Source organism: Erpetoichthys calabaricus, chromosome 11 (assembly GCF_900747795.2).
Source record: "Erpetoichthys calabaricus chromosome 11, fErpCal1.3, whole genome shotgun sequence".
Classification (NCBI taxonomy): Eukaryota; Metazoa; Chordata; class Cladistia; order Polypteriformes; family Polypteridae; genus Erpetoichthys; species Erpetoichthys calabaricus.
Genome location: NC_041404.2, coordinates 148262790 through 148287001, shown reverse-complemented (window position 1 = coordinate 148287001; position 24212 = coordinate 148262790). Strand labels below are relative to the sequence as shown.

The 24212-nt window shown below is 41.9% G+C and overlaps 1 protein-coding gene across 1 annotated transcript; it reads right to left on the bottom strand.

Moving 5' to 3' along the window:
• Positions 1 to 1737: 1737 nt before the first annotated feature.
• Positions 1738 to 22478, bottom strand: c11h16orf89 (chromosome 11 C16orf89 homolog). Its single transcript, XM_051934331.1, has 8 exons — positions 22134 to 22478; positions 12446 to 12731; positions 12209 to 12359; positions 8784 to 8901; positions 5062 to 5224; positions 2720 to 2824; positions 2224 to 2316; positions 1738 to 1930 (listed from the first exon to the last, which is right to left on the bottom strand). The coding sequence occupies exons 1-8, from the start codon at positions 22380 to 22382 to the stop codon at positions 1827 to 1829; spliced, it is 1269 nt and encodes a 422-aa protein (XP_051790291.1). The 5' UTR covers positions 22383 to 22478; the 3' UTR covers positions 1738 to 1826.
• Between the last annotated feature and the right edge of the window lie 1734 nt (positions 22479 to 24212).

Here is a 24212-nt window from a genome sequence, read left to right as displayed (position 1 = left end):
TGTAAATGCAATACAGAAGTGCATAACATTTTAACTCGTGTTCATAAATGAGTATGTCATAACTAAAAGAAAAGCAGACATCTTGCATTTCACTTTGCAGTTGATCCGCGTGCATTTCATTGCAATTCGAGACCATTCTTTAAACGTGCCAAAACTAAAAGTAATCAAGTAACCAATCAGAGTCAAAAGGTAGGGCAAAGGGGCGCCAACAGTTGGGTAAAGAGGTGGCCCACTTCTAAACGTTTCTGTGTTTTGGCAGTGGGCATAAGTGTAGACAGTATGGACTGTGGAGTGATTAACTGAAACTGTAGGTCTCACTGAAAAAGTTTACTCTCATGTTTAGCTGCCTAAAGTTGTTTTCTTTTGATGCATGTTAAGCAGTGCAATTAAATTTTCAAGATGAGGGTTGTTAGTAATTTTAACTGAATATTGAATATAGTGAAATATTTGTTAGCGTCACCAAGCTTGGTTTCTTCGTGGCTTTTTATTCATACCCTCTGTGATGTTTTAGAGTTTTTTCCCTGCTCTCAACATGCAAGAGAATGAAATCGTCCCGTTCAATAAGGTGGCGGATCCTCTGCCTTATCAACTCCCTGATCTCCTTCTTTCCAAGTGCAACACACTCATGATTGGAATTCCTCTTTCCCCAACTGTTGACATCCCTTGCACCACCTTATGATGCTGACCATCTTCATGGAGCTTCTTGTATACCTGTGGCCATGGTAGCTAATATTACCAAATAATTAAAAGTTCATGCTACCGTAGCCATCCTCCCTGGATGTGGTCAAAAGGGGAAAATTGACTCCAGATAGAAAGATAGTGTGAATGGTTGAGAAAGAACCTAGGAGAACATCGGGATCAAGTCAGGCTGATCTCCAAGATCAAGGCACAGCAGTTTCATTGTGTTGCTGTCTGAATGGAAATGGGCCCACGGTAGAAGACCCCACTTCTGACAGACAGACACGAAAAAGCATGGCTGGCATTTGCTAAAGTTCATGTTGACAAGCTACACCCTTATATGTGAAACTAAATCAGAGCTTTTTTGCTTTGGTTTACAGAAGTCAAAATGAACTTACAACAAAAAAAATGTGAAACCGGGAGGAGGGCCATTAATGTTATGGGGTCTCTGTGCTCCCTCTGACACAGCGTGCCTTGAACTTTTGCAGGGCACAATAAAATCAAAACACTGTTAAAGCGTTCTTTAGTGAAACATTCTGCGTGGTGTCAGGAAGCTGTGACTCACTCACGGGTCACGGGTCCTGCAGCAGGATAAAGGCCCACAACATACATCTAAGAACACTCAGAAAGCACAGGGATGTTCTGAAATGGTCTGCTATGAGTTTGATGCGAAGCCCACTGAACATCTATGGGAAGATTGGAAACTGGCAAACGGGGGAAAAAAACAACCATGGAGCCTCAGAGAACTGAAGCTGACTGATCGAAGGAGAAACGCTTCCACTGCGATCACAGACACGTCGTGTGACCATATGTGTGCGGGGAAAACCGAACCACCACCTCAAACAAAGGCTATCTATCTATCTATCTATCTAGCCTACTATGCTAAATTATCTATCCATATCTTTCTCAAACAAAATGGTCACAGAAGTGCAGATAATTATTGACTTTCCCTCGCATAACATTCTCTATGTACACCTAGACATGGGGTGCTTCCTTTTTTACAAGGACGGAGAGAGAGAGCGTAAAGGCTACGTATAAAACTTGAATGAGGAAAACGGCTCATTCTGAAGTGCTTTTTCTTTTTAATTTTATTGGAATACAACACACCCTCCCAAAATGTCTTCAAATCAGGAACCATCATCTGTGAGCTATGCCAGTGGCCTCTTTGTGACGTCCTGTTCTGTCTGGTAGTAGTCCAGGTACCCTCCTAGTGCACTTACCGCCACTGCTGTCATGTGACTCGAACAACCATCTAAAAAAAAAAAAAAAAACAAGCAAAAATGGAGGTCATTTTATAATGTACTCTCTTCCTCAGTTATAACAAAGACTAGCGGCGTTACTACATGTATTACTACGTTTATTTGTGATGTGTCGTCTGTTGGATTGACTGATGCATTGTGTTTTATTACTACAAACATTTGCGATGTTCCATCTGTTGGAATGACAGACATAGCAACCAAATGGACATACAGATATACAGACACACAGACATGTATCCTTTTATTAAGGTGGACGATTTGTAAATTACCACAGACTTTATCTCACCATGCAATGTTTTTTCTCTTCTCTTCACTCTCTTATGAAGCTCCATAATCTCCAAAACCTTCCTTTCCTGCATACGAGACTTGGCCAGCCCTTCTGTAAAGACAAACCGCAATTACACATTATGTGTTATCACATTGATATTTTCTATAACAACAATTTTGTATATACACACACACTGAACTCTTTGCAGAGTGACGTCAGAACATTCATTTAAAAGAAATCCATGATAAGATCCAAAAGATGTCTGCTGCACTCCAAATCCTGGCTTCTGACGATGCTGCACTTGAGAAACAGGGCATCTGATATGCAACAGCGAGGTTCTTTTACACAAATAGCAAGCGCTGAAAAAGACCTAAAATAAACAGCCGGCCACTTTAGGAGGCGTCCTCTTACTGTTCTATAGGCCAAGCACTGTTTCCTCCAAATTTGTTCCACCTGTGAGTGCGACGTGTCCGTCTTTTGTATCAGGCACTTGAACAAGTGATTACCAACTTACCGTGTCTTCCAAAACAGCCCTCTTCAGTGTCCTGCCATGCAAGGATTTGCCTTAGCCAGCTGGACTTGTAGAAATCAGAATAGCCTGCCATCCCACACAGCATTACTGCCAGAAAGAAAGAAAGAAAAAAAGACAAAGATTAGGCTTCATCAATCTCGATATTTCCTGTTTTTCTGATTTAACGGTGTTTTGGATATATAGTGCCCACTCCACAAATATTTATTATATAGTGCCATTAATGTCCATCTCTGTACAGTGTCTGTAAAAAGTATTCACCCAGAAATATGCAACATACGTATGTGGTCAATTATTTTGTGTTTTATATTTGGAATTAATTTAGACCACTTAGTGGACATCTGTTGTTTGTCACTTTGATAGTAAAGACCCTCTTTCTGTTGATCAGTGTGAACGCGTCCAAATCCAATCCACTGGGATTCAATGTTCTGTAACAATAAAATGTGAAGACTTCCAAGGGGGTGAATACTTTTTCAGTCACAGTATCTTATCTATCTATCTATCTATCTATCTATCTATCTATCTATCTATCTATCTATCTATCTATCTATCTATCTATCTATTATATATAGTGCCTTTCATATCTATCTATCTATTATATTGTGCCTTTCATGTCTATCTATCTATCTATCCATCTATCTAATAGATAGCTAGATAAATATGAAAGGCAGTATATAATTGATAGATAGACATGAAAGTCATTATATAATAGATAGATAGTGCCTTTCATGTCTATCTATCTATCTATCTATCTATCTATCTATCTATCTATCTATCTATCTATCTATCTATCTATCGCCTTTCATGTCTATCTTTCTTTTAATAAATATTTAAAACTATATAGACATTGTTATATAAATGTTATATATTGTTATATATAGAAATTTTTATAAACTGCCTATTCTATCTTAAAACTATAGAGCACTTAAAAATAAAAAAAAGAAATGACTGCATTTAGAAATGTATCACTCAGTAAGTACTCATCACATGAACACGCCATATGCACCAAATCCTTCATTTATTTTACAAGTTTATTGTTTGTTTATTGTACAAGTGATGCAGCTTGAGAAAATAAAGGAACACCTCGTAGCTGCAGTGTCAACCATCAATGGCGATAAACTACAAAGGGTCTGAGAGGAATTGGTATGTGCAGCGCAACACGAGGGGTCTTTGGGTAGGTTGAGCATTTGTAAGATTAAGAAAGTGTGAGGGGGTCTTTTACACACTGCTTTAGATCGCATGTTCATGTGATGCTGGCTTACAGAGTAAAACATTTTTGAAAGTGTTCAGTTTTTTTGAATCTCTCCATATAGCGCCATTGACATCGCTCTCTCTCTCCATCCATTGTATACTGCATCTGTCTGTCTGTCTTGCCTACTATACTAAAATTAATATCTATCATATAGTGCCTTTCAAATCTATCTATCTATCCTGCCTACTATGCTAAAATTAATATTTATCTATCTATTGTGACGGGCGGCCGGGTCCTATGCCCGGACGGGATGCCCCTGCTGCATATGTTCTAGGGGAGCAACCATGGGCGACTCAGTACCTCCCCCGGGACACTTGGTGGCAGCCTCCCTGGCCGACGGTGATGCCTCAACCTCCCGCAGGGCTCCATGGGAGATGGAGTCCTCCACAGCCCGGTTGGGAGCTGGGGTGGCCACCAGGGGGTGCTGCATGGATTCCACAGCCCAGCTGGACAAATCTTCAGCCCCACCCAGAAGTGCAATTGGAACCAGGTGGTCAAGCACCTGGAACACTTCCGGGTGGGCTATAAAAGGGGCCAGAGTCGGGAGGAGAGGACAAAGCTTCAAGGGTGGAGTGGTGATGCCAGAAGGGCGTATTTTGTGGTGATTAGTAGTGTTTAATTGGGACTGTGTATTGCCTGTGGGTTACGGGGAAGATGTGCGCCCACAGGGGAAGAAAATTAAACAGTTTGTGTTATTTTATACATGCCTCCGAGTGTAATCAGGGCCGGGTCCAGGGCTATATAGCGCTATTGTGAATATATAGTGTTATATAGTGAATTTCCCCTTGGGATTAATAAAGTATCTATCTATCTATCTATCGTTACACTATCTATTATATAGTGCTTTTCTAGCTATCTTTCTATCTATCTGTCTATTATATAGTGCCTTTCTATCTATCTTTCTATCTATCTATTATATAGTGCCTTTCTATCTCTCTCTGTCTCAGTTGGTCTTTTTTTTTTTGGATGTCTTTATTCTAAATTATGCCAATGCTTTATTCGACTGGCACCTTTCCACTGCTACCTGCTATTAGCAGGATTGTTTCAGCTCCTAACGCGTTTTTAATCAACTCACTGTTCTCCATAAAGATGTCGTGCGTCTCGACTGGAAATCCACTATTTTCGAAGGCCACGTTGCGTTTCATCATGTTAGAGCAGAAGATCCTTTCGTATTCGCGTCCAGTCATGTTGATGCGAGACCCTCTGCGCTCTCCTTGCAGGATGTTTGAACAGCCTTTCTGGAAACAATGACAGTGACATGGTGTCAGATGCCATGCACGACATGTCAATTTCAGGGACTTGCGTAGGTTTTTGAGCCACACGAGTTATTTAGTTCTAATTCATATATTTTTGAGTTTTTCTCAGATTTTTTGCTAGCATTAAAAAATGTGTTTTTGAACTGCAGACTGTTTATATTAAATTTTAATTACTTTGCTCAAATGACACAGGATGACCTGAATTTACAGGACGTTCCTGTCAGGAATTGCAAGCATCCTTTTATATTGCACTAGTAACATATGCATTTGTTTCAGTTTCTTTATCCAACTAGGGGGCTCCGCCCCCTGCTCGCTTCGCTCGCCAACCCCCTGGTGTTGGGAAATTACAAAGAGCGTGATGTATGAATGAGATATAGCATAGTGTGAAGGTGTAGATGACGCATATAGGAAGCAAACAATTCAGTGTTTGGTACAGTGTAAAGGTTTGGCATGGAGCATTTATGACCTTAACTTCAACGTCAGATGATGGTCATGGCAAAGGCAGGTGTAATGGTGAACTGTCGCCGTTTAAGTGTAAAAGGTAATTCCAGGTTAGAACTTGTAAGGTCAATTCTAGGAATTAGAACAGTATTGTCAGCATGTGATCCTGTAAGAACTGTTGCTTGAATAACATTGTGTGTCATGGTGTTGACGGCTAAACGTGTACCATTGCATAAACACTGTGTAGTGTTAAGGTTTCCTAATAGCATGATTATTGTTCCGTTTTTAAGGCTAAGATTGTGTTGTGGAAATCTGGCTGGGTTAATAGTGTTCAAATATTCTAAGGGGAAATTAAGATGGTCATTGTTGTCATCAGAGTCAAGTTTGTCAGAGCTTAGAAAGAGCCGTGCCTTTCCATGAAGTAATGAAATGACCTGGTTATTAATGTGATGCACATGAATATTTTTTGGACAGAATATAGTCAGTTGTGTTAAAAGGGGTATTTGGTCTAATGAGATTGCTGTTCCAAATATCTCCGTAAGTAAGTCGTCGCAGATAAAGGGCTGAGGAATTGTAATAATATCTGGGTGAACTACATCTGTATTGGTGAGTGTACCATCTCTCAGTTGTAATAAGCAATTGTTATATGCGGGATCTGGACATCGCATGTTTTGTACTAAGTGTATCTTTTGAAAGCAATGCCAATTGTCCGGGTAACATTTTTTTGAAGCGCGTTGTAGGTGACGTGAATTTTTTTTTTTTGATGCGGGTGCGTGTTTGTGGTCCCGTTACTCGAGCCGTCTAGTTTTGTACCCGTGATCGTGAATTGATGACTTGTTTGATCTTTATCGTTAGGAATATGGATAAGTAATAAGGAGGATCGCACTCACTGTTAATATGCGGACTGTTCGTTTCTTCGTATTATCACCAATCAGGTCTCGCGCCTGTATATGTATTGTAGTTCGGTCTCTTGTTGTTTATGTATGACGTCGTCGCGTATTTTAAGGTGGAGTGAACAATAGTTGAGCGCATGGCATGTGGAGCAATAGCTAAGTACTGTCTAAAATCTCCTCCTAATAAAAGTACCTTTCCTCCAAAGGGAAAATGATTATTCATCAACGGAATGTCAATTGTCCGCGTATTTTAAGGTGGACTGAACAATAGGTGAGCGCATTGCATGTGGAGCAATAGTTAAGCACTGTTTAAAATCTCCTCCTAATAACAGTACTTTTTCTCCAAAGGGAATAGTGTATTATTATTTATCAACGTTTGTAGAAGTTGTTTTATGCGCCGCCGTCTATTTTGTTGTTTCTTTCGTGTTTGTGTGTTTGTTCCCGTTATCCTTTCTGAATCGTTTTGTACCCGTGACCGTGTATTCATGACTTGTTTCTTTCTCAGCTTGCGAAATATGGATAAGTAATAAGGAGGATCGCACTCACTGTTAATATGTTTCCTTTTCTGCAGTTGAACGGTTAATAGTGCTTTATTGTAAGGAGATCCACCAATGCTGACACCTATGCTGTCTAGTGTGAAGGTGTTGACGTTCACTTTAGAATATGTGGCTTTGGGTGTCACTTCTTATGGATGTGTGTGTGGGGGGGGGGTGAGGATTGTTGTTGCGCGAGCGTCTTCTTTCTTTTTGTGTTCCTGTGTCTTGTTCAATCCCCCTCTTTGTGTGTGTCCCGTCTCTTGCTTGTACGGTCTGTGGGGTGGTTTTGTGTTCTTTTTTTTTGTGTTCCATGGGCTTGTTGAATCCCCCTCTTGGTGTGTGTCCCGTCCAGTGCCTGTGGGGGGGGGGGGGTGCCTTCCTGTTGTGCGCGAGCCTCTTCTTTTTTTGGGGGGGGGCTAGTTTCATGTGTAATGTGTTTCGTGCTGAGCCTGCGTTTGACTACTTTTTTATGTGCCTTTTCCTTTTTTCGGTGCTCGTTGTGACTCATTTCTTTGACTCGTTTTTTCTGTGCTCACTCCTTTTTTCTGTGGTCTTGTCCGCCTCTCGCGGCCCCTCATCCGCCTCTCTCGTCCTCTTTTGTCCGCCTCTCGCGGACTCTTTTTCCGCCTGCGCAGTACGTCTTTTTGCGGCTACGGCCTCTCGCGGCTCCTCAGCCGCCTCTCGCGGACTCTTTTTGCGCCTGCGCATTACGTCTTTTTGCGGCTACGGCCCATGGCCGGATGTCCCTGCGTCCATCCGGTTTAGCATTCTCGGTTAGTAATATGGATTACTTTAAGACCTGGGAGTTTGAAATAAGTACAGATGCCTGTTTTAATTAATTTATATCCTGAGAACTGATGGGCACTGCAGGGCGAGAAATTACAGAATTAATTTACAGCGTGAGAAAGGCAGGAGTGCCGAGGTCCTTAAAAGATCAAACACTCTGCTCAGGGTCACTCATCATCAGGACACAATAGCCAATCAAATGTGTGCAATGTCACATGTCCTGAAACAGACCAATCGTGGCCAAAAGGCAGGTAGTCAGGCATCATAACTGGCAAGGCAGAAGGACCGAGATGCCAAGACCAGAGAGATAAGTTGAGGACAGAAAGGAGTTCCAAACCTGACACAAGGGCCAACCTTGTAAAGAAACTCACGACGCTAAAGTGCTTCAGAAATTCCTTTAAGTATGTCCACCAGGAATATATTTTTTAAATGTTGTGTCCCATGATGTCACCAATGAGACCAAATTGGTCATGTGATGTCTCTTTAGAGTGTAAAAAAAAAAAACACGTTCACAACTGAAGTCAAAATAAAAAGTAATCAAAAAACTGAAATCCTGCTCAGAATAAAACTTCACATGGAATGACCCAAATCAGGCCACAGTGGGGTCATCGGGGTTACTTGGTGTTCCTCTCACATCCCACACACATGCCCAGGACGGGGAACAGCATGGTCCTCAGGTAGGCCGCTGAGGTGCCCCTTGGTCAGGACACCACCAGCTTTAAGTGGCAGAAGCTTTTATGACCCAACATATTTGTGTCAGCAGCAACAGAAGAAGCCGTAATTTAAAAACGCACACACATCAGCCTGACGAGAGTTTAATATTGGCCTGAGCAGAAGCTCGGTGGTGGTGGTGGAAGGCTACGCCGTACCCGGCAGGCTCCTTACCATTTGTCCAATCATAAAGTAGAGCAGCTGATGAGAGAGGGAATAATCGGCACATCCAAACCTCGTCATCAGGTTTCTGCATGAGTTAGTGACAATGCACGGAGTTCCATTGTCTTTCCTATAAAATAAAAATGGAAAAAGAAAATATGCTGATGGTTCTTTATTGATCTCTGAAGGGACATTTACTTACTTCAGCAGCAATGTAGATCATAAAACAAAATATATATAAATTATTTAACTGCAAGAATAGGAACTACATTTACACTATAATAATAATAATATAAAGAAATACTCCCATAATGCTAGTGAGTCTACTATATTATAACAGGCCAAGGTGAAGTCAGGCACATTTGGAAGAAGGCGTTATTAGGTACGATAGCGCCGCGTGTGGGAATGAACCCCTGGGTAAATGTGTGCCAGGACGACTTGTTGTGAGAGGAGGAGAAGAAGACTGGGCACACATTCTCCATGATGGCCTCTCCTTGTGCCGTTCTCTTTATCTTTTCTGCCAGCAACTCAAGTAATAACCCTGGCTTGGCTGATCAGTTTATTCAGGAATTTGGCACCTTCCCTACTGACACACAAAAGCAAGTGGTGTGATAGATATGAAAGGCGCTATATAATAGATAGATAGGATATGAAAGGCACTATATAATAGATAGATAGGATATGAAAGGCACTATATAATAGATAAATATGAAAGGCGCTATATAATAGATAGGATATGAAAGGCACTATATAATAGATAGATAAATTTGAAAGGCACTATATAATAGATAGATAGGATATGAAAGGCACTATATAATAGATAAATATGAAAGGCGCTATATAATAGATAGGATATGAAAGGCGCTATATAATAGATAGATAGGATATGAAAGGCACTATATAATAGATAAATATGAAAGGCGCTATATAATAGATAGATAAATTTGAAAGGCACTATATAATAGATAGATAGGATATGAAAGGTACTATATAATAGATAGATAGATAAATTTGAAAGGCACTATATAATAGATAGGATATGAAAGGCGCTATATAATAGATAGGATATGAAAGGCGCTATATGATAGATAGATAGGATATGAAAGGCACTATATAATAGATAGATACATTTGAAAGGCACTATATAATAGATAGGATATGAAAGGCGCTATATAATAGATAGATAGGATATGAAAGGTGCTATATAATAGATAGATAGATAAATATGAAAGGCGCTATATAATAGATAGGATATGAAAGATACTATATAATAGATAGATAAATATGAAAGGCACTATATAATAGATAGGATATGAAAGGTGCTATATGATAGGATATGAAAGGCGCTATATGATAGATATGAATGGCACTATATAATAGATAGGATATGAAAGGCGCTATATGATAGATAGATTGATAGATTTTTTTTAAAAAAGTACTTTATTAAAGTAGATAGATAGGATATGAAAGGCACTTTATGATAGATAGATATGAATGGCACTATATAATAGATAGGATATGAAAGGCGCTATATAATAGATAGAATATGAAAGGCGCTATATGATAGATAGGATATGAAAGGCACTATATAATAGATAGATAAATTTAAAAGGCACTATGTAATAGATAGGATATGAAAGGTGCTATATGATAGGATATGAAAGGCAGTATATAATAGATAAATATGAAAGGCACTATATAATAGGATATGAAAGGCACTATATAATAGGATATGAAAGGCGCTATATGATAGATATGAATGGCACTATATAATAGATAGGATATGAAAGGCGCTATATGATAGATTGATAGATTTTTTTTTTAAAAAGTACTTTATTAAAGTAGATAGATAGGATATGAAAGTCACTATATGATAGATAGATATGAAAGGCACTATATAATAGATAGATAGGATATGAAAGGCGCTATATGATAGATAGATATGAAAGGCACTATATAATAGATAGATAAGATATGAAAGGCGCTATATGATAGATAGATTGATTGATAGATAGATTTTTTAAAGTACTTTATTAAAGTAGATAGATAGATTGATAGATAGGATATGAAAGGCACTTGTCACAGAATACAAGGATTGACTGCCATCCTGGCCGGGACAAATGGTTCCCTACTGAGCTGGGATACCTTGGTAATAGAGACTGGCACCAGGGGCCATGTGCTCTCCCAGTCCAACAGGTGGCAGCAACTCTCTGGTGGGTCTCCCATATACACACCTGCAGGGCTTCATGAGAATTTGAGTTCCAGTGGGCAGCCCAGCTGGGTCTCGTGGGATCTGTGGAGAGGATGTTTCCTCATTTTAGGAGGGTCCTGACCCGACCTGACCTGAGCTGCAAGTGCTTTCTGGTTCCACTGGAAGTATTCCTGGGTCTGGTATAAAGGAAGCCACTGCTCCTCATTTGGGGAGTTGGAGTCGGGTGTGGGGGACGTACAAAGCTGTCCTGGCAGGTAGAGAGCGAGCGAGAGAAATCTGCAGGATAAACCTTGCATTTGCACCTGGCACTTGTGGTTGTGTTTGGGGTTCGAGGTGCTGCAATGACCCCCAACTGCATGTTGCTTCTTGTCAGCATCCTTCAAACCAACAACCAAGAAAGGGCACGCGGGTCATTAAGCAATACAGGTAGCCGTCTCCGTCACAGGTGGCCAGCAATTCAACCATAATAACCAGCATTCCTTAAGCTTTGGAGGTGTTCAGTTCGTTTTCCTTGCTCAAGTAGATCAAGTAGAATGTTACTTCTTAAAATAAGGACATACAAAATATAAGATCGATGATGATGATGATTCTTTACTTTTATATAGGTACTTGAAACACTTCAGTGAGTGAGGAGCCACTTCAGCCAGCACTAATGGGCAGCACCCACCTGGGTGATGTGACGGCAGCCATTTTTTCGCCAGTGTGCTCACCACACATTAGCTGTTAGGTGGTGAAGGGGTAAGAGACAGGAGATGATTAGGGGGCCAGAATGACTAGGCCATGGTGGGCAATTTAGCCAGGACATCGGGACAAAGGATGCCCAGGGATCTTTTATGACCACAGAGAGTCAGGACTTCAGCTGAATGACGGCGCCAGTTTTTTAGCACACAGCACCAGGGCATTGGGATCCACATTCAGACCACAGGGTAAGCGCCCCCTGCTGGTCGTATTCCAGCAGCAACCCAAGCCTTTCCCATCCAAGTACATGCTGAGCTTCAGATGGATGACCTGTTCTGGACGTATGTGCGACATGTCACTCCACTCCACTCCACTCCACCACCCTTGTAAGTGTTACTAAGACCAAATGAAGCAGCTCTTAATGTCTTATAACATAACTAGCAGATGCATTGTGGGTAGAACCTAAACTAAAGTCTTCCCGTTGGGTTTAATGAGTGAGTGCATCCTGACCAATTCTTGACACGTCCTTGCCGGAGTGATGGCCTACCAGGTTCCAAGCAGGAGGGCGATGCACTTGTCACTGAGCTGCTCGCTGAAGCACGCCACCTCCTGGAAGGCCGGGTAGACCAGACGTGGGCTGGTCGTGTTCCACATTTTGGGGAGGCTCCAAAAGCCGCTGTCTAGAATGGGCTCAAATTCTGCAAAGATAGACAATTGGAGTAGATTGACATAACAAAACGCCAGGCCTGTCTGCACCTTCCACCACTCTTTCGGGTCTCCTTACCTCTGAAGTAAGATGGATCGCTCTCCTGTAGGGTGTAGGATGCCTGCTGGAGGGTACCGTCCAGTCTCTGCATCATCTTCCTCACTTTGGAGACGTGGCCTGCACTGTTGGCATCCATCGAATGATCTGCGGGAGGCCACCGCCGTAAGGCCTCACCCAACTCGGCTGTAGACGGAGCGAGACCAGGAGATAAATTAGGGAAAGACCTGCAGATCTGCCGAACCTGACAATTCCTAATACAGAAAAGGTGATAAAACCACTGAGTGGGGAAGGAGACGTTTGGATTTCATTTTGATTCATTAATCTCCGAGGGGTGACTGTCTTTTCGCACAAACTTTGGGGGTCAGAGGAAGGGGTCAACCATTGTACAGCATTTCAGGTTAAGGGCCCAACAGAGTGGGATCCCTTCTGGCGCTTACCGAATTTGAATTGGTATCCGTCCAGATACCTGCGCTGATCCTTAGCCTCAGAGCCACCACTCTGCCCTAAATTTACGAGGGTCGGTCCAAAAAAGTAACGGAAATCTGAAAGTTACACGGTAATCGCAACGGATAGAAGCTGATGCAGTGAATTATCCATCCATCCATCCATCCATTTTCCAACCCGCTGAATCCGAACACAGGGTCACGGGGGTCTGCTGGAGCCAATCCCAGCCAACACAGGGCACAAGGCAGGAACCAATCCTGGGCAGGGTGCCAACCCACCGCAGGACACCCAGCACACACTAGGGCCAATTTAGAATCGCCACTCCACCTAACCTGCATGTCTTTGGACTGTGGGAGGAAACCCACGCAGACACAGGGAGAACATGCAAACTCCACGCAGGGAGGACCTGGGAAGCGAACCTCAGGTCTCTTAACTGCGAGGCAGCAGCGCTACCACTGCGCCACCGTGCCGCCCCAGAGTGAATTATGGGTAGCTAAAACACACGCAGCGCAGTGCCCTGTCGTTAGTCTTGTTAAAGCCAAGGTCAGATGAACACGGCGGGATTCTGCCATTGCTGAGTAGCGAGATTTCTTTGGGCAGAGAGAGCGAAACTTGATAAAAATTCACCAAAGGATATTGGTTTGTAGGGCAGCACGGTGGCGCAGTGGGTAGCGCTGCTGCCTCACAGTTGGGAGACCTGGGGACCTGGGTTCGCTTCTCGGGTCCTCCCTGCGTGGAGTTTGCATGTTCTCCCCGTGTCTGCGTGGGTTTCCTCCGGGCGCTCCGGTTTCCTCCCACAGTCCAAAGACATGCAGGTTAGGTGGATTGGCGATTCTAAATTGGCCCTAGTGTGTGTGCTTGGTGTGTGGGTGTGTTTGTGTGTGTCCTGCGGTGGGTTGGCACCCTGCCCGGGATTGGTTCCTGCCTTGTGCCCTGTGTTGGCTGGGATTGGCTCCAGCAGACCCCTGTGACCCTGTGTTCGGATTCAGCGGGTTGGAAAATGGATGGATGGATGGATTATATATTGACTAGCCGTCCCCTGCGGCTCTGCCCACGTAGAAGTGAAACAGGACAGTGAGGAGGGCACTGCCCACTCCTGACGTCACGCTTCCCCCTCCCCTCGCCCCTCTGTCTCGGATTAGCGCGAGTATGCCGCTCCTGCAAGCGAACTCTGATATTTAGCACGATGAGAGAAGTCGCGAAATCAGCTGGAATGTTCAAGAAAATAACAGAAGAAAACCCGATCTAAATCCGTTAAGTGGTACTCTCGTTCGCTAGCCAAGCGGAGGTAACGTACACTACACACCGCGAGTACTGCAAGCAAACTATGATCCTTCACGCGATGAGAGAAGTCGCAAAATCAACCGGAATGTTCAAGCAAATAATAGAAAAAAAAAGATCTAAATCCGTTAAGTAGTTCTGTCGTGAAAAGCGGACAGACAGACATTGGATTATATATATATATATATATATATATATATATATATATATATATATATATATATATATATACATTCATAGCATTCGTAGTCTGAATCACAATCTGATTGTATGGGTGGTTACCTACCAGGTAACGCTTGTGATTGGTCAGCAAGTCGGCAAACATCCGCCACCCTCTCAGGACTCCTCTCAATTGTGAGATCAGATCATAGAGTGTTGCATAGTTTACTGTACCCACCCATTCAGTCAGATTGTGATTCAGACTACGAATGCTATAAGTAGGGCGGCATGGTGGTGCAGTGGGTAGCACTGCTGCCTCGCAGTTGGGAGATCTGGTGACCTGGGTTCAATTCCCGGGTCCTCCCTGCGTGGAGTTTGCATGTTCTCCCCGTGTCTCCGTGGGTTTCCTCCGGGCGCTCCGGTGTCCTCCCACAGTCCAAAGACATGCAGGTTAGGTGGATTGGCGATTCTAAATTGGCCTTAGTGTGTGCTTGGTGTGTTTGTGTGAGTCCTGCGGTGGGATGGCACCCTGCCCGGGATTGGTTCCTGCCTTGTGCCCTGTGTTGGCTGGGATTGGCTCCAGCAGACCCCCGTGACCCTGTGTTCGGATTCAGCGGGTTGGAAAATGGATGGATGGATGCTATAAATACAATTACCCCGATCTCCAGGCTGTCAAATAAACGAACCACACAGCTTCGCCTCTAACGCTGACGTCCGAGGTTCGATCCCCGAGAGGGGTTCAGTGCAGTGATAAGGGTGAAACACGTGTCGCGTACTCTTTGCATTATTTGACAGTAAACTATGCTATATATATATATATATATATATATATATATATATATATATATACAGTATATGTTGATTAGGGCGGCACGGTGATGCAGTGGTAGTGCTGCTGCCTCGCTGTTCCAGCCAACTTCTTAGCCTAATTAAGTGAGTCGTTATTTCCCAGTTTCTGTGTTTTGGAATCAATGTAGAAATTACAAACTACGTTTGGTAGATTTTTATTAAAATGTAATGAGCAGTTATATGTAGATGTGGGTAGTAACGACTTACATTTGCTCTGTTACATTTACTTGAGTAACTTTTTTAAATTAGTGTATTTATAGTTTTACTGCACCATACTTTTTACTTTTACTTGAGTACATTTGTGAAGAAGAAACGCGACTCATACTCTGCTACATTGGGCAACACTCGAATCGTTACTTTTTTTCCATTATATACGCTGTATTTTTGCCAGAGAGAAGCCGCCAATGGATCTACTGCATGACCGTTTCACCAATCAGACGCAGCAACTTTAATCACATGGCTCCGTTTCACCAATCAGACGTAGCCATTCAGTCACATGACCACACACAAACTGTGGCGGCATAGCGGTACAAACTCCTCACAGACAGCGGTCAGGGAAAGAGAGAATACATGAAAAATGAGAGCCAATTCCTGCTGATGCTTAACCATCACTTCACTGAGTGAAGAACAAGCAGGTTTTAACCAAACCTGTACAGCCCTCGTCGAACCCGGGTCTCTGAGGCACGGCAGGCCTGCTTCGCTCTGATTGGCTGTGCAGTATTAACAGCCTTTTCAACCTCATTTTCATTTTGCCTTTCCAGGTGTTCTGGTTATTTAACTGATTCTTTACTAATCAGCGGGTCTGACACTGAAGTCGTTGCAGCTTTCATCATCCTGGGTGTCTGCTATGCTGGTTGTTAATTGTCACTCTTAGGGTTAAATGAAGGGTGCAAACTACACAGGAAAATAATAGGAAAACAACAAAAGTGAGTTAAGCATTTCTAGCTTTTGAAAAAAAATTGAAATATTTCTAAATGTCGTATAAATATAAAAATCATACTGTTGTGGTTTTTCCGAATGCAGAATAAGAGAAGAGTAAAAAAAAGACCAGCTAATTAAATGAGATCAGTTGTTCTCGATTATTATCACCGATTTTGAATCTGATTGGAACAAAAACCTGCAGCCACTGCGGCCCACCAGGACCAACACTGCGCTAGCTGTCAGCTTTGGCCTTTAGCAGGCTTAGGAAGCATTTTAATTGAAGCCTCTTGATGTGTGACCCAGTCCCGCTGCTCCTTGTCTACAAGAGAACCATTATAATCTCGTGTGGCAGAATTCTGACTCTGAAGGGTCTGCTTATCGGGAACTTGCAAGGACATGAGAAGTGAAACTAATCACATACCGTTTGTAATTAACTGTGTGTTTAAGGAGCTGTAAGTCAGTCATCTCCTACCACGGGCCGAGTGACTCTGCGCCTGTGGCAATAAAGACATTTTTATTTTCCCCATCCTGAGGTGGCTTCTTGAATCTGACTTTGACATCATGCACTATGGCAGGTGAAGATCCATAGCTGATATCCAGATGTGCGGTGCCAGTCAACGCTTGTCTTCTATGACAAGTGCCTCTCATATCTGTCTTATGTCACACGCGAGTGCATGGAAGTCAGTCGATGGGCTTCACTAAATGTACATATAGCTGGACCAGGGCTCGGCGATGCACACTTAACACCTTCTCTCCTTCCTCTGCAGACCCTCAGAAGGAAATCGCACCTGACCTCACTGCCGGCTCCCGCCCTCAAAACACACACCTCCCTGCCTAACCTCGAAAAACTCACCGCACCGTCTGTACCTGTTAGTTCAGTCGTGGACTCGGTCTGTTAAGACGGCGCAGCAATTGGCCGACATCTCGTCTTTATCAAGTACACGGGGTGGAGGCGCCAATGCTTTTTTTCTTGGTTTTGTTGTCTTTCTTTATCTATCTATCATATAGTGCCTTACAGATCTATCTATCTATCTATTATATAGTGCCTTTCATATCTATCTATATATCTATCTATCATATAGTGCCTTTCATCTATCTATCTATCTATCATATAGTGCCTTTCATATCTATCTATCTATTATATAGTGCCTTTCATATCTATCATATAGTGCCTTACAGATCTATCTATTATATAGTGCCTTTCATATCTATCTATATATCTATCTATTATATAGTGCCTTTCATCTATCTATCTATCTATCTATAATATAGTGCCTTTCATCTATCTATCTATCTATCTATCATATAGTGCCTTACAGATCTATCTATTATATAGTGCCTTTCATATCATCTATCTATCTATCTATCATATAGTGCCTTTTATATCTATCATATAGTGCCTTACAGATCTATCTATTATATAGTGCCTTTCATATCATCTATCTATCTATCTATCTATCTATTATACAGTGCCTTTCATCTATCTATCTATCTATCTATCTAGTGCCTTTCATATCTATCTATCTATCTATCTATCTATCTATCTATCTATCTATCATATAGTGCCTTTCATATCTATCTATCTATCTATCATATAGTGCCTTTCATATCTATCTATCTATCTATCTATTATATAGTGCCTTTCATATCTATCATATAGTGCCTTACAGATCTATCTATTATATAGTGCCTTTCATATCTATCTATATATCTATCTATTATATAGTGCCTTTCATATCTATCTATCTATCTATCTATCTATCTATCTATTATACAGTGCCTTTCATCTATCTATCTATCTATCTATCTAGTGCCTTTCATATCTATCTATCTATCTATCATATAGTGCCTTTCATATCTATCTATCTATCTATCTATCTATCTATCTATCTATCTATCTATCTATCTATTATATAGTGCCTTTCATATCTATCATATAGTGCCTTACAGATCTATCTATTATATAGTGCCTTTCATCTATCTATCTATCTATCTATCTATCTATCTATCTATCTATCTATCATATAGTGCCTTTCATCTATCTATATATCTATCATATAGTGCCTTACAGATCTATCTATTATATAGTGCCTTTCATATCTATCTATCTATCTATCTATCTGTCATATAGTGCCTTACAGATCTATCTATTATATAGTGCCTTTCATATCATCTATCTATCTATCATATAGTGCCTTTCATATCTATCATATAGTGCCTTACAGATCTATCTAATATATAGTACCTTTCATATCTATCTATCTATCCTTCTATCTATCATATAGTGCCTTACAGATCTATCTGTTATATAGTGCCTTTCATATCATGTATCTATCTATCTGTTACATAGAGCCGCTATCTCATGAAGGCATCTGCCATGTCGATGTGGCCCTGTATATGTGAAGTTGATGGTCAATCAGCTCGAGCTTAATGACAACATGAAAACAGATCTCAGCAAAGTGGTCTAAATTAATTAGAAACATAAAACACAAAATAATTGATCCCATGAGTATTCACCCCCTTTAATACGACACCCCCTAAATCATCACCGGGGTAGACAACTGCTTTTAGAAGTCACAGAATTAGTTCAGTGGGGTTGCACATGACTGCTTTATCAATGTGCCTGAATATGGAAGGTCAAACTTACACTGAAGGCAGAAGTGCACTTGGAGTAACTCCATGGGAAGGCAGTCAAAGGCACAAGTCACAGGATGAAGACAAGTCATCGGCCAAACTAACCAACAAGTCTTTCACATGGAGAAAAACCCAAGCTGACACGTGGAGAACATGCAAGTCCCCTACAGACTGTGAGCAGCAGAGAATCAAAGATGTAAGGCAGGAACACCAGAAAAAAAAAAAACAGCCCCTGTTTTTATCTCCACAGTTGAGGAAGAAGATTATAAAAACTACAACCTGGATATCCATAAGAAAGGATAGAAACCAAACTGAATGCTGGCCAATAATGAAACTGCCTCCTGTCATCTAATAGTCGAATATGTGACAGATTGGGACAGCAGTGTGAAAGTGCAAGTTTAGAAAAATTAAAAAAAAAATAAACAAAAAGGAATCAGTGCAGGGGTTTAACAAGCTATTTATGGTAAAGCTGACTATCAAGGCTAATCCTCTTGTTGTCTCGCCATTACAACATTTACACTGTATTTAAAGGTGACACAGGGCCAGAGTTTGTTTTTTTTTTTCTACATAAGGACAAGAACTACCATTCTGTATTTGGACTGGTTCACAGTAAATGGACCATAATTCAAATTATTATATTTCATACCATCATATGCTATTATAATCTGTTACCTGCTAAATAATAAAGGTGAGCTAACATTCGGAAATGTGAAGAACTAGGTGCTCTGTGGCCAGGTTTGAAAACAGCAAGAAACAAATGTAGGACTTGACTCTTGTTCTTAACGCAAGAGACTTGTTAATGGTGTGGCACAAAAGTGAAAAGAAATTATGAGAAATCATTGAAGTGAGAAAAAACGAATTATAGGGCAAGGAACAGCACTTTAGGAGATAGATAGATATTAATTATAGCATAGTAGGCAAGATAGATAGATATGAAAGGCACTATATAATAGGTAGATAGATATGATAGGCACTATATAACAGATAGATAGATAGATAGATAGATAGATAGATAGATAGATAGATAGATAGGAAAGGCACAATAAAATAATGTGGCAGGTGGCCAGGGCCCTTGCCCCACCATGATGCCCCTGTGATGGAAGAACCAGGGAAGAGGGCATTTTCATCATAGGGGCATCACAACAGGTCAAGGACCCTGGCCATCCACCACAATAGATAGATAGATGGATGGCTTGGTACCAAAGGCACTATATCATATATAGATAGAACTTTATTTATCCCAAGTGGGAAACTTATACTCTCATTTTAATTCATTGTCATCTCAGATGAACATGCAGCGTGGCAGGAACTACACTTTATGCAAGTACTAACTGTGCTACCCTTCTAAAACGGGCTGAAATCTAAGTTATCAACACAAGGCACAGCATTAATGTTTGCAGTGTACCATCTGTTGGAATGTATTTTGTAATGCAAGTAGTAATAAAATATTGCATTTAGCATTTTGACAGATGGCACATCACAAACATTTCTAGTAATAAAATATATTACTACAAATGTTTGTGATGAGCCAACTGTTGGAATGAAAAATGCAGTGCATGTGTCTCTGTTATATGCCATGTGTTATGGGATTCATAAAAGCAGTGTTAATGCTTGTGCTGTACCATCCGTTGGAATGAGAAATGCAAAGCATTTTACTACTGCAAATGTTTATGATACACCATCTGTTGGAATGTATTTTATAATGCATGTGGTAATAAAATGCATTGTATTTCTCATTCCAACAGATGGTGAATCACAAACATTTGTAGTAATAAAATCCATTGCTACAATTGTTTGTGATGCACCCTCTGTTGAAATGAGAAATGCAATGCATATGTCTCTGTTATATGCCGTCTGGTATGGGATTCATAAAAGAAGTGTTAAATGTTTGTAATGTTGTGATCAAATATGAACAAAGAATTTGAACCCCAAGGAATGATTTAGAACTAAATAAGCAGGTTGGATGCACAGATGAAGTTTGACCAGTTAGAATTAGGATCAGGTGTAACATCAGTTTCATGTGTACTTGTTACACTGTTGTGTCAGTGTCCTGGGTTTAAATTCTGTGCTCCATTCATTTTCTGTAGGAGTTTGCATGCACTCCCTGTGTCTTTTTTCTTCCAATGCGTGGCTTAGCACATACAAGTAAGAATTTCACTGCACTCACACAGTGGTGATGATAAACCGTGAATTAGTAAAATGTGCACGTCAGGCAGTTGGCAACTCTAATCTGGCCTTGTGTTATTGTGTGTGTAAATGTGCCCGTAGTGGACTGGCATTCCTGCTTTATGCCTACTGTGCCAGTACTGAGTTATTTTTGCGCCCTCAGCCAAGCTTATTAGTGCGCCAACCGACTGCTCGGTAGCTAACCCATGTGACTGGGATCCCTAGCCGGGGTGAATGTCTAATTCGCCTCAATGGTGGCACCACTCCTGACTACCAGATGAATCTGGAGTTGTAACCACTGTGCTAGTCAGAGTTATACATTTTTATTTTCACTAGTTAAACCTAAGGGAGTTTCTCACTCGACTTTTGTAGCATGTTCAGTTAGAGACCCCTGTAATTCTGAGATGGCCTGGTGCCTCATCACTTGCCTACGCTTTACAGCCAGTATTGCCAGGATGGATGGAAGTTGGATGAACTGTCCGTTTTTACTGTTTAGAATTAGAAGCAACTATGACTTCATTTACATTTTTACATGTTAAACTTGCTGGATGGATTTTAGCTAACTTGTTTATTCAAAGCATTTTTTTTTTCAAATCCCAAGTCCACTTTGTAGTTGCTTCCATATTTCGATATTTTCAGCCCTGGCAGTTTTAAGTGATGCACACACTTTGACACCGTGAGTTAGCGCTGTCGTTTTTCTACGGGATTATTATATGAACAACAAAACTGCTCCAATTCAACCGCGTTCTGCCTGTCATTGTCGCACGAGTCTTGGTGGCAGCTGCACAGGTAAAGTATTTAGTCGCTGGGGAGCCACCGCACTACCTGCCAGACGCCGTCACACACAAGTCAGTTTCAGCTTCAGTCTCATTAAGGTGCGGTAACGAGTGAACTCTCGGGCCGTTACAGGGAAATCAAAGCAGTCCAGATATACAGTATGTCGCCGATGTCTTTCACGATATGACAGGACGAAACCCTGCGAAGAGCAGAATTACAAATTGTGTAAAATGTGGTCCCGTAAAGAGATTCAAATTGAATAAAATAAAAAACAGCGACGAGTGAAGCCCAGTCCCCGTCTCTGGGGACACGGAGGCTCGCGCTGGCTTTTCATGTCGCAGACCCATTCTATTTTTTATTTTTTTTAATATGGTTTGTGCACGAAGCCCCCTTTAAAGAAGTCGACTCGCGTAATTTGACAGAACTTGCACGTCGCTGCTACATTTGGATTTCATTATTCGGTTTGTTCACCCACCACTGACCCCAGCCCGCCCCATTCAGCATTTAAGGCACGTGAAAGAAACCCATCGATTCGGACCGAGCACTTGCCATTTAGGATGCCAAAACCGACGACCCCGTCCAGGTTGATCTGCCGAAACTCTCTTTGAAAGAAGCCAACCGCCTTGTCCAGTGCCCGGAGCAGCTCGCTGACCTCTACCGGCTGCCCTTCGCCGTGGAACAGCACCAGCGCACAGGACAGCAGCAGGAGAAGGTGAGAGCGCATCTTACGACGGGCTTGACAGACGGACCGACGGCGCCTGCACCTGCAACCGCTTCTAGGAGCTGAGGCGCGGCGGCGGCGGCGCGCAACAGAGGAGGCGCGCGCACTGAGTCCGCTGGGGCGTCACGTGGCTTCACTTCACGAAAACACCAACTTCGGAGGATTCAGTGATGGGAAATGAACGTGAGGGGATACGAGAACGGAACGAGTTCGAGCAGCCGCAGAAATAATAATCCTGGATTGAAATATTAATTACACAATTCGAGGTAAGAACAAGTACAGAGCCAGTCATCCTAGTAACCACAAAAATGACAAACTACCAGAAATATATTTTGTGGCTGGCGCCTTTATCTGTTCGAAGGCGACTTATGATGCTGAGTGTTCCTCTGTCTGTTAGGTATGAGTTTGTGGGTCACAAATGCCATCTGTCTACAAACTGGAACATAAAAGCAAGTGACACATTAACACTTTCCACATATACAGGTGCTGGTCATAAAATTAGAATATCATGACAAAGTTGATCTATTTCAGTAATTCCATTCAAAAAGTGAAACTTGTATATTAGATTCATTCATTACACACAGACTGATGTATTTCAAATGTTTATTTCTTTTATTGTTGATGATTATAATTGAAAACTAATGAAAGTCCCAAATTCAGTATCTCGGAAAATTAGAATATCAATTAAGACCAATGCAAAAAAAGGATTTTTAGAAATGTTGGCCAACTGAAAGGTATGAACATGAAAAGTATGAGCATGTACAGCACTCAATATTTAGTTGGGGCTCCTTTGGCCTGGATTACTGCAGCAATGCGGCGTGGCATGGAGTCGATCAGTCTGTGGCACTGTTCAGGTGTTACGAGAGCCCATGTTGCTCTGATAGTGGCCTTCAGCTCTTCTGAATTGTTGGGTCTGGCGTATTGCATCTTCCTCTTCACAATACCCCATAGATTTTCTATGGGGTTAAGGTCAGGCGAGTTTGCTGGCCAATCAAGAACAGGGATACCATGGTCCTTAAACCAGGTACTGGTAGCTTTGGCACTGTGTGCAGGTGCCAGGTCCTGTTGGAAAATGAAATCTGCATCTCCATAAAGTTCGTCAGCAGCAAGAAGCATGAAGTGCTCTAAAACTTCCTGGTAGACGGCTGCGTTGAGCTTGGACCTCAGAAAACACAATGGACCAACACCAGCAGATGACATGGCACCCCAAACCATCACTGACTGTGGAAACTTTACACTGGACCTCACGCAACGTGGATTCTGTGCCTCTCCTCTCTTCCTCCAGACTCTGGGACCTTGATTTCCAAAGGAAATGCAAATTTTACTTTCATCAGAGAACATAACTTTGGACCACTCAGCAGCAGTCCAAAGGCGAGACGCTTCTGACGCTGTCTCTTGTTCAAGAGTGGCTTGACACAAGGAATGCGACAGCTGAAACCCATGTCTTGCATACGTCTGTGCCTGGTGGTTCTTGAAGCACTGACTCCAGCTGCAGTCCACTCCTTGTGAATCTCCCCCACATTTTTGAATGGGTTTTGTTTCACAATCCTCTCCAGGGTGCGGTTATCCCTATTGCTTGTACACTTTTTTCTACCACATCTTGTCCTTCCCTTCGCCTCTCTATTAATGTGCTTGGACACAGAGCTCTGTGAACAGCCAGCCTCTTTAGCAATGACCTTTTGTGTCTTGCCCTCCTTGTGCAAGGTGTCAATGGTCGTCTTTTGGACAACTGTCAAGTCAGCAGTCTTCCCCATGATTGTGTAGCCTACAGAACTCGACTGAGAGACCATTTAAAGGCTTTTGAGTTAATTAGCTGATTAGAGTGTGGCACCA

Coding starts and splice junctions, on each gene's coding strand:
- c11h16orf89 (XM_051934331.1), bottom strand. CDS start 22,382: ATGCGCTCTCACCTTCTCCTGCTGCTGTCCTGTGCGCTGGTGCTGTTC. Junction 5,225..8,783: donor ACTTTATGATTGGACAAATG/GTAAGGAGCCTG, acceptor CATTGTTTCCAG/AAAGGCTGTTCAAACATCCT. Junction 1,931..2,223: donor AAGAGAAAAAACATTGCATG/GTGAGATAAAGT, acceptor TTTTTTTTTTAG/ATGGTTGTTCGAGTCACATG.